General features: G+C 44.2%; 1 protein-coding gene across 1 annotated transcript; it reads right to left on the reverse strand.

The window, feature by feature from the left end:
- Positions 1-3,000: 3,000 nt before the first annotated feature.
- LOC125483736 (autophagy-related protein 2 homolog B-like) lies at positions 3,001-15,372 on the reverse strand. The gene is made up of 4 exons (XM_048600274.1): positions 15,202-15,372; positions 13,519-13,673; positions 6,445-6,594; positions 3,001-5,644 (listed from the first exon to the last, which is right to left on the reverse strand). The coding sequence occupies exons 1-4, from the start codon at positions 15,221-15,223 to the stop codon at positions 5,414-5,416; spliced, it is 558 nt and encodes a 185-aa protein (XP_048456231.1). The 5' UTR covers positions 15,224-15,372; the 3' UTR covers positions 3,001-5,413.
- Between the last annotated feature and the right edge of the window lie 582 nt (positions 15,373-15,954).

Below are 15,954 nucleotides of genomic sequence, written 5' to 3' on the forward strand. Positions count from 1 at the left end.
TGTCCTGGAAGTGGGATGTCTGACCTCCAACAACCACAACCATCTTCCTATGTTTCAGGTATGACTCCAATTAGTGGAACATTTTCCCACTGATCCCAGCCTTGACGTCACACTGGGTCAAATGCAGCCTTGTCAAGGACTGTCACTCTCACTCCACCTCTGGAATAAGCAGTTGTGCAAGGTTAGGAGGAATGATGAATACATGACAGGAGGTGGGCTCTCTGGAACCTTACTCCCTCACCATCTCTGACTCCACCCCTTCACCCAGCCTCACCTCCTGTCAGGTATTCACCGTCCCTCGTAACCTTCCGCTCTCCGATGCTGAGCATTCTGTACTCAGCAAAGGTCTCAGTTTTATCCCTCTGCGACCCCACCTTAATGAATTTCAGGCATGACATGACATTGAGCTCTCCTTCTGTTGTCTTTGCCTCTGTGCCCATTTCTTCAGACAAGAGTCCTCTCCCTGTCCCACAGAACCCTTCGCCCAGTTCCAACACTCTCCCTCCACCTGGGCCTCTCCCTCTGGCCTTCCACCTGCACTCAGCCTATTCATTAAGAACTATCCACGTGACATTGGTTGCCTCAATTTCTCTGTCCCCCTCTGCACCCCCCCAACTCCCCCTGAACTGACTGCGCTCTGTGCACTCAAATCCAACCCTGATTTTGTTATTAAGACTGCCGATTAGAGTGGTACAGTTGTAGTATGGCGTACTGAACCTCTACATTGCAGAGGCTAAGCGCCAGCTCTCAGATACCTCCTCCTATCTCCCCCTGGACCATGACCCCACCATGGAACATCAGGCCATTGTATCAACTACAGTCACTAACCTCATTTCCTCTGGTGATTACCTCCCACCCCCACTGCCTCCAAGCTGATAGTATCTCAACACCACCCAGCTTGCTTCTACCCCCTTCCAAAGATCTACAAACAGGACTGCCCATGTGGACCCATTATTTCTGCCTGCTCCCACCCCACAGAACTCTTCCTCCCTGGACTCGGTCTTTTCTCCCCAGTCCAGTCCCTGCCCAAGTACATCCGTAATTCCTCTGATGCTTTATGCAAGTTTCAGAATTTCTAGTTTGCAAACTCCTCTTCACCATGGACGTGCAATCCCTCTACACACCCATTCCCCACCAGGATGGTCTCGGGGGTCTCTGCTTCTTCCTGGAACAAAGGTCTGAACCGTCCCCAACCACCATCAGCCTCCTCTGCCTGGCTGAGCTCGTCCGCACCCTAAACAACTCCTCTCATTTTCTTCAGGTCAGAGGGGTTGCCATGGGTACTCACGTGGGCCCCAGCTATGGCTGTTTCTTTATGGGGTATGTAGAACATTCTTTGTTCTACTCCTATTCTGGCCCCCACCCATAACTCTTTCTCTGGTATATTGATGATATCATCAGTGCTGCTTCCCTCTCTCGTCTGGAATTGGAAAGGTTTATTGATTTCACTTCCAATTTCCACCCTGCCCTCACTGTCACCTGGTCCATCACTGACTCCTACCTTCCCTTCTGCGACATCGGTTTCCATTTCTGGGTATAGACTGGCAACTAATATCCACGATAAAACCACTGACTCCCACAGTTACCTGAACTACACATCCTCGCTCTCTGCTTCCTTTAAAGACTCTATTCCATTCTCTCAGTTTGTCTGCCTCCGTCACATTTGTTCAGATGAGGCCAACTTTGACAAGGCATTCCCTGAAATGTCCACCTTCTTCCTCAACCGAGGATTCCCCAGCACCATTGTTGACAGGGCCCTCCACCAGGTCTGAACCATTTCCTGCAGTTCAGCCCTCACCCCCTCTCTTCCCTCCCATAACAGCGATAGGGTTCCCCTGATCTTCACCTACCATCCCACCAGCATCCACAGCCAGAAGATCATCAGACGCCATTTTTGGTCACCTCCAGCAAGATGCCACCACCAGACACACATTTCCCTTCCCCTCCTTTCCTTTCCCCCAGCTTCTGCAGGATCATTCCCTCCAGGTACCCTGGTTCACTCTTCCTTCACACCCAACACCCTCCCATAGCCCCATGGCACCTTCCCCTGCAATTGTCAAAAGTATAACACTTGCCCATTCACCTCCTCCCTCCTCAGTATCCAAGGGCCCAAAAATAACTTCCAGGTGAAGCAGCACTTTACTTGCACTTCACACAATCAGTCTACTGTTGCTGCTCACAACGTGGTCTCTTCCATGTTGGGGAAATGAAGCATAAACTGTGGGTAACTGCTTCGCAGAACACCTAGATTCTGCCTGCAAAAATGACCCTGAGCTCCCAGTTGCCTGCCACTTCAACACACCACCCTGTTCCCTAGCCTATATCTCTGTCTCAGGCTTGCTGCAGTGTTCCAGTGAAGCTCAGTAGAAGCTGGATGAACACCACCTCATTTTCCACTCGGGGACCCTGCAGCCTTCTATATTCAATATAGACTTCAATAACTTTAGGGCTTAAACTTTACTATGTGCTAGCCACCACCCCCACATACCAGGCCTTGTGATCACACAGTCTGCTATTACATACAACCCATTGTTCGCCACTAACAGTCTCGATTAACAGCTATTCACCTTCTGAGCCAAATCATTATCTGCTCCTTTATCTGTCCAACTGTTCTTCTCTCTCCTTGGGCTCTATCTCCACCTATCGTTTACTCCTTACCCCCTCCACTCACACGATCTTCTACATAAAAACTTCTACATCCTAGCTACCATCAGTTCTGAGGAAGGGTCACCAGACCCGAAGCGTTAACTATGACTTCTCTTCACAAATGTTGCCAGACCTGCTGAGCTTTTCCAGCAATTTCTGTGTTTGTTTAACACTTGGAGAATATTTGGGAAGCAGCTTAAAGGAATGGAAATAAAATGTCTTGGGACATTTTTACCATGTTAGATATGCTTATAAATACAAGTTGTTGACATTGTAGCAATATACAAAAATCAAATCTATGACTGTAAGTAAAAGTGACATTTTGCAGGAGTACCAGAAACTGAAGCATTCGTCTGTCATTCAACGCACTTTAAATTTAATCCGTCACCATGGTAGCCGACAGACAAAGCAGAATAATATACACGTACTGTATACACAAGACCATATTTTCTTTTCCCTTTAAGTTCATTGCCTATGGTATATTCCTTCTTAACAACTGCTATGATACAACCACATCAACAATATTATTCAAAAAATTTGTACATTTGTTACAGTAACAGAATTCTAAATAAACTCACAAAAGCTAGGTTTTTAAATCTGCTGTACAAAAAATTAAATTATACAAAGCAACAAAATATTGTAACAATCCTACTGCATGGTGCAGCTGTACCCACAGACAAGTGATGTTACAAGGAACTTAATTTTTAAGTGCAAGTTTCAAAAAGCAAGAACTATACACAAGTTTTGGGCATTTTGTCATGTTTCTAATTCTTACTGTCTATATTTTTAAAATTCTCTCTGTAGCAGGGAATGAGGAGGTGGTTTACAATCCTATCCTGTGATGTCTGTATATTCCTTTCTATATTATGCTTTTGCCCAATAATTTTTAAAAACAATACTCAAGATCACAAGTATAGGCAGTAAGATTGTTGCATCTATTCTTTCAAACACCAGCCCTCATTTTTTACAGCAGGTATAAAGAGCGAGGGAGACTGAGTACATTGAATACAATAATAATTTAGCCAGGGCCCCTCTGAGGTTGGAGGTGCAGGTCTACGTAGCAAGCTTTGCAGACCACGTGCTATTTTATGTACTGTTCCTTTTCAATTCAACATTGGCTGAAGAAAAGTGATAGCACCGACAAAAAAAATCAAATAATTATAGAAAAAAATCTTCCTCTCTCCCACTCAAAATGGTAAGGTTGAAAAACAGGAAGTGGTCTCTGCACTGTAGTTGTGAAGGAATATCCATCAGAGTATCCTGGCGGTAGCCCATTCATAACTAGGCTGCTATATTGTCTCCATTCAATGAAGTTCATCCAAATGTAAATAGCTAAGGGTGGGAGCAACATACCCGTAGCTTGCTGACATCTGTGGGTTATTAATGCAATGTGGTTTTACATTGAAATTAGAAGAATTTGAAATTAGGTTTTATCTTGTCAACGCCCTGAAATACCAGCATCATTTACACCAGTTCTTACAGGAAAGTCAAACCCCTCCCCAAAACTCTGCCAAGTTCACTTTCAGCTGCTTATATTGCAGGAATTTGCTCAGATTTGTTCTAGTGGAGGGGGGAATAAACTTTTAAATACATTTCCAGAATTATTGGATTTAATTGGTTGCATAGTCAGTTATGAATGAAGCCTTGGGATACAATAAATCAAAATGGCACAGTGTCTGTTTTCTTCGATAGTCTGGGGGAAGAAACATTTCCACAGCTGACTGAAGATAATTCTTGCAGAATATTGGGGATGCAATATTGCAGCAAAAGAACCAGCATGTTTTGCACTGAATAGGTATTGGACAGTCATATGTCCCTCCTCGCCAACCCCTTCCACCTCCAAATTAAACATATCCTTTTACAATGTTCTCAAAAGCTGAAACTATTTCTCATGCAAGAGGATGTTCAGGTAACCTGGAGCCAAGCTTCTATTGATAGCACAGCTGCACAAGCCAAGTGGCTTCTGATACTTATCCTTTCAATGCGCTGGAGCTGTCCTGTCACTGCACAACTGGGGCACAGAATATTAGGCTGACCCACTTGAAAGGAAATAAAAACCAGGAATGTACTACACCCCTTTGAATTAACCTAAGTTACTTGAGGCAAAGGTCTCTGCAAGAAATTGTCAAGTGTGCAAGAAATTGTCAAGTGTGTCCAAAAGCTGATTAAGCAATGCATATCGAGAGAATGTAGACTATGTTTAGTCATTAAGGGCTTGACAATGGGCTTGGTACCATGGAAAGTTGCTGGCTTTTGTAGTAAGTTCAGGGTTTCAGGGGGTTAGGTGGGCTTGTCAATTACAAGTTATCTCAGTCAGGATGAGAGAATGATTAGCGCCCTTGGTTCGGAGACGATGGAACTAGAAAGCTACAAGATTACTCTCAGCTGGTGGGTTTACAATCTGCAGTGTATCCAAACAACAATGGTTTCGATCCCATGACCTTGCCAAACTGAGATGAGCAGCAGAATCCTCGCTGAGGCAGTCACACTATTCAAGCTTCTGTTTTTCAAAAATATATCTTCATGCCATCTCTAAAATAAATCGGGGAATATTCTACGCAGCATCAGGTCAGTCAAATTATTTAAAGCTGCAGCTCACCTGATGGATACTGTCTATAGTATTTTTAACTCACGAAATAATGAGACCAAAATATACAGGCAGGAAAGTGTATTGCGCAGTGAATCCCGGTTGGTTCCCAGCATCAGGAGTTCAAAGCTTCATGAAGATTTCTGTCCTTTCCCGGGAAGCTGATATTTGCTTTGACAATTACTGGTCGCCAAGACGCCACTTCTGGGACTCTTCCTGACGGGCATCTGGCTGAATCTGGTTTCGCATCCCACCTAGGACATTGGAGGTGGCTTCCGTTGCAACGATTAGTGGCTTCACCACTGCTGGTGGGATTTGCCGCAAGACACCTCCTACTGCCCCAGTCATACCCCTCTGCTCATGCTCCCGCGCCGCAGTCTCGTAGATCAGGTGAGCTGTGTCCGTGAACCCCTGCACATAAAACACAAAATCACATCAAACCAAGAGATGGTTCTTGCTGAAATATTCCATGGTATTGACCCTGTCTAACCAGAGACCTTCATGGGATTGACAGCGTAAACTCCAGGCTAATGTTATGGGGACATGGGTTCAAATCCTACCATTACAGAACTTGGATTCAACAAGAAGCAAACTTAATAGCAGCCATATACTGCTGTTGACTGTTGTTCACAAAATAAAACCATCTGGCTCACTAATTAGGGAAGGTAATCTGCCATCCTTACCTGGTCTGGCCTACATGTGACTTCAGACCACAGCTCTGTGGTTGGCTCTTAATTGCCCAGAGAGCAGTTAGGGATGGGCAATAAATGCTCATAACCATACCCACATCCTGCAAATGTATAAAACAAGAAATGTGAAGAAGATAGGTCAGTGAGATTGAGGTATATGGGTGAGAGGGATTGAGGAAATATTGATAGGGACATGGAGAGAAGGTGGGTGGACGGGAGGGATGTCAGAGGGAGGAATTGAGGGATGTGGTGAATCGGTGCATCAGTGGGATTGAGGGTTGTGGTGAGTTGATGTGTCAGTGGGATTGAGGGATGTGTTGAGCTAGTGATTGTTCTCTGACAGGGCAGTTCAGCCTAACACACTTTTGAGATATGGCACTGAAGTAAAAAGAAAGGGATTTTCTGACTATAATATTATCCATTTTATTACAATGTGTGCAGCTATTGCTCTGGGTGATACCATGAGATCTTTTAGAGACTTTATGCAGATTACTGAATAATCCAGAAAACACCATCATTCACCTCTTTCACTACGTCATATGCCTTAGCGACTCCTTCCCGCAGATCGACAGGTTGATGGGCCAATCGGTGTTGAGAGATATGTTTGGTCCGCATCAAACTGTGTGTAGTTGGGCCTGGGGAAACCATGTCATAGGCTGTCTCTGCTGCTGCCTGCGAAAGTTTTAAAAAACACCAGTTTCAATCATCTCAGATAGCAAAAACTCCCCTCTGTGATCAAAAATGACCGTAACATCCCCCCTCCGGTGATCAAAAATACTGTAACACCACCCCTCCGGTGATCGAAAATGCCCTCAACCACATCTCTTGCATTTCCTGCACCTCTGCCCTGATGTCCCCTCCCCCCAATAAAAATAAAGACAGAATCCCCCTGGTCCTCACCTATCACCCCACTAACCTCCATATCCAACATACCATCTTCCACCACTTTCCACCACCTACAATCCAACCCCACAACCAAAGAGATATTTCCCTCCACCCCCCAACCATCTGCCTTTCGTAGGGACCGCTCTCTCTGTGACTCCCTCATCCGCTCCACACTCTCACTAACCCCTCCACCCCCAGCACCTTTTCCTGCAACTGCAGGAAGTGCTACACCTCCCCGATACCTCCCCCCTCACCTCCATTCAAGGCCCGGAGCCCGGTGCGCAGTGGTGTACCACAAGGATCACTGCTAGGTCCGTTATTGTTTGCCATATTCATAAAGGATATTAATGAGAATGTGGTGGGGATGATCATAGAACACAGTAGCAATTTATTGTCACCTCTTTTCAAAAAGAAAATACAGTGAAAAGTTTTATAACTTGCCATACCATCGTGCCTAAATTAATGATAGAAATCATAAATAAGAAGAAAAAGTAAAAGCTCATCAATTAATGGCTCCTGGGTTCAGGATACGTTAGAAAATCGGGCAAGAACTGCTACACAAGGCTGAGATGAGACTTCCACGATGGGACTAGACTAGCAAGTTTGCGAATGACACAAAGATTGGCCAGGTGGTTGACAGTGAGGAAGGTGTTAGGTTACAGTAGGATATAAATGGTTCGGTCAGATGGGCAAATCAGTGCAAGATAATTAAACCCTGACAAATGTGAGATGATGCACTTTGGAAGAAGGAATAAGACAAGAGAGTACTCAATGGATTGCAATACTCTAGGAAGCTCAGAAGAAGAATGAGTGTTTGTCCACAGATCCCTTCAGGTGGAAGGACAAGTTAACAGGGTAGAAAAGGAGGCATATTTGGACACTGACTTTTATCATGCATGGATTATAAGAATAGGGAGGTCATTTTGGAACTGTACTGAACTTTAGTTAGGCCATAGCTGGACTACTGTGTGCAGTTGTTGTCATGACACTATAGGAAGGACGTGATTGCAGTGGAGGGGCCACAGGGAAGATTCACCAGGATGCTGCCGGGGATGGAGCTTTTCAGCGATGAAGAGAGGCTGGATAGGCTTGAGTTGTTTTAATTGGTGCACAGAAGATTGAGGGGGAACCTGACAGAGGTGTATAAAGTTGAGGGGCATGGACAGGGTGAATAAAAAGTAGCCGTTTCCCTCAGTTGAAAGGTCAGTAACAAGGGGGCATAGTTTTAAAGTGAAAGGCAGGAGGTTTTGACAGGGTTTGGGGAAAAACTTTTTCACCCAGAGGGTGGTGGGAATTTGGAATGCACTGTCTGGGAGGATAGTTGAGGAGAGGAACCTTACAACCTTTAAAAAGTACTTGGATGAGTATTTGAAGTGTCGTAACATTCAAGGCCTAGTATGGGAAAGTAGGACTTGTGTACAGAATATATTTGGTGGTATAGACTTGATGAGCTGAAGGGCCTCTTCTATTTCTAAAACTACAGCGATTTTAATGGAATAAAACTCATCAAGATACTTCACAGAGCACTATAAAGCATTTGTTAGAAAGTATTCGTTTCTTTCGTCAACCTGTTAAGAGATAGCATTGCATGGCCAGGGAGAGCAAGTAGGACTTGAACCCAGGTCACTCAACCCAGAGGTGGGGACAAAGAATGTTCTTAAGTCATCCATTACGTAAAGGTTGGTTAAAGAAAGATTTTTAAGAAGTGTCCATTAGGGGAGAGACAAGTAGTGAGGGAGAGGGGTTGAGGGAGAGAATTCCTGAGCTTAGGCCCAAGATGTTGAAGGCATGGCCAACAATAACACATTAAATATAACTGGGAATACTTAACAGGCCAAAAATCATGGACGGCAATATCAGAATATCGTAGGACTGGAGAAGATTAAAGGGGTAGCAGGTTGGAGAGACTTAAAAACAAGGTTGCAAATTGAGAGTTTGCTTAAGCTGAAACTGATGCCGATCAGGGAGCACAGGGATACTGGGTCTGTAGAATTTGAGAGAAACTTGACACAGGCAGCAGAATCTTTGATGAGCTTGAATTTAAGAACAGCAGCATGTGGGAAAACAACCAGGAGTGTGTTGGAATGGTCATGTCTGGAGGTGACAATGGCATGGCTGAGGGTTTCAGCAACAGATGAGCTAATGCAGGGGCCAAGTAAAACAATGTTACAGAAATGGAAAGAGTTTGTCTTAGTGATGGCACAAGTATTTGCATGGATGCTCATCTGAAGGATAATATTGGAGGACACGTGTAAAGATTAGGCTTTTAAAATAATTTGAGTACTGTAGTTAAAGTAATTTTTTCATTAATTCATAGGTTGTGCATGTCACTGGCTGTGCCTGAACCCATCCCTGGATGCCCTCAAGAAGCTGGTGGTGAGCTCTCTTCTTGAACTGCCGCAGTCCAAGTGCTGTAGGTTGACTCACAATGCCTTTAGGGAGGGAATTCCAGGATTTTGACTCAATAACACTGAAGGAACGATGAAATATTTCCAAGTCAGGACAGTGAGTGGCTTGGAGAGGGATTTGCAGATGGTAGTGATCAATGTATCTGCTGCCCTTGGCCTTTTAGATGGAAGTGGTCACGGGTTTGGTGGAGGGAGTGGATGTTTGTGCCAATCAAGTGGGCTGGTTTGTCCTGGATTATGTCAATCGCATTGAGTGGTATTGGAGTTACACTCATCCAGGCAAATGGGGAGTATTCCATTCCACTCCTGACTTATGCCTTGTGGGCTATTGGCAAGCTGTGGGTAATCAGGTGAGTTACTCACTGCAGAACATTCACAATCATGATACTTCAGGAAAAAATGAAGCTAACGTTCATGAAGAGCAAAGATCACAAAGACAGTGAAAGATAAAATCACTGGTAACATAGCTGATTATTTACCAGGATATTAACCAGAAGCCTCCGTTGTTCTATGTTCAATGGCCATCAGGTAGTATAAAATACCAAACAAGGTAAATGTCAGCAAGGATTAGATACTGAAAACTTGTTTCTGAGACAGCAAAGGACAGGCAGAAGTTTTTGTTTACTTCGGGGTGTTGTAATGTGAATGCTCTGGGTCATTGATTGTTCATAATTGGGAGGTTCTGCACATCAGTTTCCAGATGCAGGGCTGTTTGCCCAGTTTGTACATAGTTTTAATGTGAATGTTTTGAGATAACAGCAGGTGTAGTTAGTTTTCAGACATATTATAAAGGTGCTTTGCTGTTACAAATGACAACAGAGTTATTTTAATAAGGCCATGTGTAGGTGTTGGCATGTGATTGATTTCAAAGCTCATGGAGGGAAATTCGCAGCACTACAAGAATGATGTCATACTGAAAAACAAAACCTCACTGGTCTGGCACTTTGTCTGCTCTCAGTTTGTATTTCACAGAAACTGGTGGCTAAAGCATTAGGCCAGTCCCATCTGATTGTTGATTGTTGGGGGAAAAACCCATCTGGTTCACTAATATCCTTTAGAGAAGGAAACTTCCATTCTGGTCTGGCCTACATGTGACTCCAGACCCATAGTAATGTGGTTGACACTTAACTGCCCTCTGGGCAATTAGGGATGGGCAATAAATGCTGGGCTAGCCAGTGATGCCCACATCCTGTGAATGAATAAAAGAGTTCCACAGACTCTCAACCCTCAGGGAAACAATTTCTTCATGTCCAATTTAAATGCCCCATATGTTTAAATTATTGTCCCTAGTTCTAGTCTCTCCCACAATGGGAAATATCCTTTTACCATCCGCCCTGTCAAAATCCCTTCAGGATCTTCAATGTTTCATTAAAATCCATCTCCTATTCAGTAAATAAAGGCTCAACTGGTCCAAACACTCCTCATAAACTCCCTCATCGCATGAGTCAGTATTATGAACGTGTTATCAAGTCTGTAATTCTGTACGCTACAATAACTAAATTGTCATGCTTAATTAACTGTCTAAAATTATGCAAGATAATTATGAACCTCAAGCTAAACAAGGACGCTTTGAGAACTGACAAGCAAGGTCCAGTGTTAAACAAATCAAAATGTCTCACTTCTGTGGAAAGAAGTGCCATCAGAGACAGAATCTCTTACTCTACTGGCTTTACTCAATACATAGAACATAGAACAGTACAGGCCCTTCGGCCCTCGATGTTGCGCCGACCTGTGAAACCAATTTGAAGCCCATCTAACCTAAACTAATCCATTATCATCCATATGTTTATCCAATGACCATTTAAATGCCCTTAAAGCTGGCGAGTCTACTATTTTTGCAGGCAGGGCATTCCACGCCCTTACTACTCTCTGAGTAAAGAACCTACCTCTGACATCTGTCCTATATCTATCACCCCTCAATTTAAAGCTATGTCCCCTCGTGCTAGCCATCACCATACGAGGAAAAAGGCTCCCACTGTCCATCCTATCTAATCCTCTGATCATCTTGTATGTCTCTATTAAGTCACCTCTTAACCTTCTTCTCTCTAACGAAAACAGCCTCAAGTCCCTCAGCCTTTCCTCATAAGACCTTCCCTCCATACCAGGCAACATCCTGGTAAATCTCCTCTGCACCCTTTCCAATGCTTCCACGTCCTTCCTATAATGCGGTGACCGGAACTGTACGCAATACTCCAAGTGCGGCCGCACCAGAGTTTTGTACGGCTGCAACATGACCTCATGGCTCCGAAACTCAATCCCTCTACCAATAAAATCTAACACACCATACGCCTTCTTAACAACGCTATCAACCTGGGTGGCAACTTTCAGGGATCTATGCACATGGACACCGAGATCTCTCTGCTCATCCACACTACCAAGAATCTTACCATTAGCCCAGTACTCTGTATTCCTGTTACTCCTTCCAAAGTGAATCACCTCACACTTTTCCGCATTAAACTCCATTTGCCACCTCTCAGCCCAGCTCTGCAGCTTATCTATGTCCCTCTGTAACCTGCAACATCCTTCCGCACTATCCACAACTCCACCGACTTTGGTGTCATCCGCAAATTTACTAACCCATCCTTCTACGCCCTCATCCAGGTCATTTATAAAAATGACAAAGCAGTGGCCCCAAAACAGATCCTTGAGGTACACCACTAGTAACTGAACTCCAGGATGAACATTTCCCATCAACCACCACCCTCTGTCTTCTTACAGCTAGCCAATTTCTGATCCAAACTGCTAAGTCACCCTCAATCCCATGCCTTCGTATTTTCTGCAACAGTCTACTGTGGGGAACCTTACCAAACGCTTTACTGAAATCCATATACACCACATCAACCGCTTTACCCTCATCCACCTGTTTGGTCACCTTCTCAAAGAACTCAATAAGGTTTGTGAGGCACGATCTACCCTTCACAAAACCGTGTTGACTATCCCTAATCAAATTATTCCTTTCTAGATGATTATAAATCCTATCTCTTATAATCCTTTCCAACACTTTACCCACAACCGAAGTAAGGCTCACTGGTCTATAATTACCAGGGTTGTCTCTACTCCCCTTCTTGAACAAGGGGACAACATTTGCTAGTCTCCAGTCTTCTGGCACTATTGCTGAAGACAATGACGACATAAAGATCAAAGCCAAAGGCTCTGCAATCTCCTCTCTAGCTTCCCAGAGAATCCTAGGATAAATCCCATCCGGCCCAGGGGACCTATCTATTTTCACACCTTCCAGAATTGCTAACACCGCCTCCTTATGAACCTCAATCCCGTCTTGTCTAATAGCCTGTATCTCAGTATTCTCCTCGACAACATTGTTGACAACGGGTGTAAAATATTTAAAAAATACCCATTTAATAACTGGACATTTGAATAAATATAAAATCAATAAAGGATTCCACTGATAGTACAGGGGCCTACAGTAGCAATACTGAAAACCTGGCTTAAAATTCATAAAAGTTTTAATTCAGTACAAAAATTTGAGGAAATGAAAAGCTGAAGTCAAAGTGACTATAAAGTTGTCAGACTGTTATAATAACTCAACCAGTTCCTTTATAAAGGAGGAAATCTCGGCTGCAATCTGGAAGAACACCACCTAATTTTCTGCTTAGGCATTTTACAGCCTTCAGGATTCAACATCAAGTTCACCAATTTCAGGCCATGAACACTGTCCTCCATTTTGATTAATCCACCCCCAACACTCATGTCTTGTTTTGCTGTTGGCTGGGCTGGCCTATTTTCTCTTAGTCACACCTCTCATTAACACAGCTTACATCTCAATCGCTCATTTACCACCATTAGCCCTACACCTTTTGCTCTGGGCTCATTCACAATCTGTTCCACTTGCTCCTCCTTGCCCTTGGTGAATAACATAAAAAACATCACTTTAATGCCCCTTCAGTACTGAAGAAAAGTCAGAGGACTCAAAACGTCAATTCCATTTCTCCCTCCACAGATGCTGTCCAACTTGCTGAGATGTTCCAGCATTCTGTGTTTTATTTCAAACTACCCTGTTTAATCAATCTGGCCTATGTATTACTCCAAACTGACACTAGTTGCTCTCTGATCTGTGTCTAGCAAGACACTCATTTTAAGGCAGCTGCGAATGTGTAATAATCTCCATTTTTGTCAGTGATGCCCTTGTTGAAGAATGAATGAAGGAAGGAAGAAAAATTACACAATTCACTCCTTCACCAAGTAGATGATCCACAAGATAGAATACCAGTGCAAACTGGACAGACTGATGACAAATGATGGCCACTTCCACAGACACTCTCCTGTTGGAAGAAATCCACATTACCTGTATGGTCTGTACGAGGCGATTTGTCAGCTCTAAGGCAGCCATAGCAGTGGAGGTTCCGAATGAGGCTGCTCCTCGTTGGAGGCCTCTCACGATGCGTCCATCCCGACGATACTGCTCTATGGGCAGCCAGACCAGGTCCTTCAGTCCCTGAACTAAGCAAAAAAAGGAAACGTCACCTGGTTGAATATTCTGTAACCATTTCCCATTTACTGCAGAGTTTAAAATTTCCTTCCTGCTCCACAGACATAAAATATTAATCCAAATTCCCTCTCCATCCATTGTATTTTTTAAAAATTCATTCATGGGATAATAACATCACTGGCTAGACCAGCATTTATTGCCCATCCCATATGGTAGTTAAGAGTCAACCACATTGCTGTGGGTCTGGAGTCACATGTAGACCAGACCAGGTAAGGATGGCAGTTTCCTTCCTTAAAAGGGCATTAATGAACCAGATGGGTTTTTCCTGACAATCAACAATGGATTCATGGTCATCATTAGATTCTTAATGCAAGATTGTTATTTTTTAATTAATTCAAATCCATCATCTCCCATGGCGAGATTCGAACCCAGGTCCCCAGAACAATACCTGGGTTTCTGGTTTAACAGTCCAGTGATAACACCACCAGGCTATCGCCTCACTGTATGATTAGCTGTCAATCGTACAGCTTCGAACAGATCATAAAAAGTAATGGAGATTATGTAATTGCCTTGCAAATTTATATTGCTTCATGTGATGGGTCATCTTCTCTAACTGAATACCATTTCCCTGTTTTCTTGGCCCAAAGAATGCAATGGTGTGTGTTAACGTAGCAGCTTGCTCTAGATGACTTTTTTTTTCTTTATTCATTGACAGGATGACAGCATCACTGGCTAGGCAGCATTTACTGCCCATCTTGAATTGACCAGAGGGCAGCAGTTAAGAGTCAACCACATTGCTCTGGGTCTGGAGTCACATGTAGGCCAGACCAGGTAAGGATGGCAGTTCCCTTCCCTAAAAGACATTAGTGAACCAGGTGGGTTTTTCCAACAATCGATTATGGATTCATGGTCATCATTAGATTCTTAATTCCAGATATTTTATTGAATTCAAATTCCACCATCTGCCGTGGCTGGATTCGAACCCAGGTCCCCAGAACATTATCTGGGTCTCTGGGTTAACAGTCCAGCGATAATACCACTAGGCCATCGCCTCTCCTTTGTCATGCCTCACAAGTGCTATTGGAGCTGCACCCATCTTGTCGAGGGGAGAGCAATGCATACAACCTGTATGCTCCTCAGAAGCTTGCACAGCTGTTAAGAAAATGAGAGGAAACACTGGTGGTGAGTATTCCACCACACTCCTGCCTTGTGCGTTGTAGATGGTGGACATGAGGTGATTACCTGCCACAGAATTCCCAGCCTCTGACCTGCTCTCATAGCCCACAGTACTGATATGGTTATTCCTGTACAATTTCTGGTGAATAGTAACACTTAGGCTACTGATATTGTGGGATTAGTTTGGAGTTTGAATCTATTTATTACTCTAATGTTAGGGCTTGCCTCAGCGTCATGGGGTGTAAATTAAAAACAGACAACATTGACCACCTCAGGAGATAGTCAGCTCCCTGGGATAAGGAACCATGATTCCCTGTCCTACATTATGAGCAGTTCAGCATCATTTGTATTGCCAACACTCACCTAATTGCACCAAGGAATGCATGGGTCCCACACCGCCGAGAATACCAGGCAGCTGATTTTTCCTGATGTCAGTCAGCCACTCGTTCAGTGCATAGGAGATGAGCTTGTCCACTCCCAGCAATCTGCAGAACAAACCACACAGGTTCAATGACCTTGACCCTACCTTGACTCAGTCTTCTCCCCGCTGGTCCAATCCCTACCCACATACATCCATGATTCATCTGACGCCTGACGCCGGTTTCAAAGCTTCCAGTTTACCGGCTCCAGCCACCTCCTCTTTACCATGGATGTGCAATCCCTTTACACATCCATTCCCCACCAGGAGGGTCTTAGGGCTCTCCGCTTCTTCCTGGAGCAAAGACCTGAACCATCTCCACCCACCACCACCCTCCTCCACTTGGTTGAGCTTGTCCTCATCCTCGACAACTTCTCTTTCAACTCCTCTCATTTTCTTCAGGTAAGAAGGGTTGCCATGGGCACCCGCATGGGCCCCAGTTATGTCGTCTCTTCGTGAGGTACGTGGAACATTTCTTGTTCCGGTCGTTTTCCGGCCCCCACCCACAACTCTTTCTCCGATACATCGATGATATCATCGATGCTGCTTCCCTCTCTCGTCTGGAAATGGAAAACTTTATCAATTTTGCCTCCAATTTCCACCCTGCCCTCACTTTCACCTGGTCTATCTCTGACTCTTCCCTTCCCTTCCTCGACATTTCTGTTTCCATTTCTGGGGATAGATTGGCCACTAATATC

Source organism: Rhincodon typus, chromosome 8 (genome assembly GCF_021869965.1).
Source record: "Rhincodon typus isolate 14 chromosome 8, sRhiTyp1.1, whole genome shotgun sequence".
Taxonomy (NCBI): Eukaryota; Metazoa; Chordata; class Chondrichthyes; order Orectolobiformes; family Rhincodontidae; genus Rhincodon; species Rhincodon typus.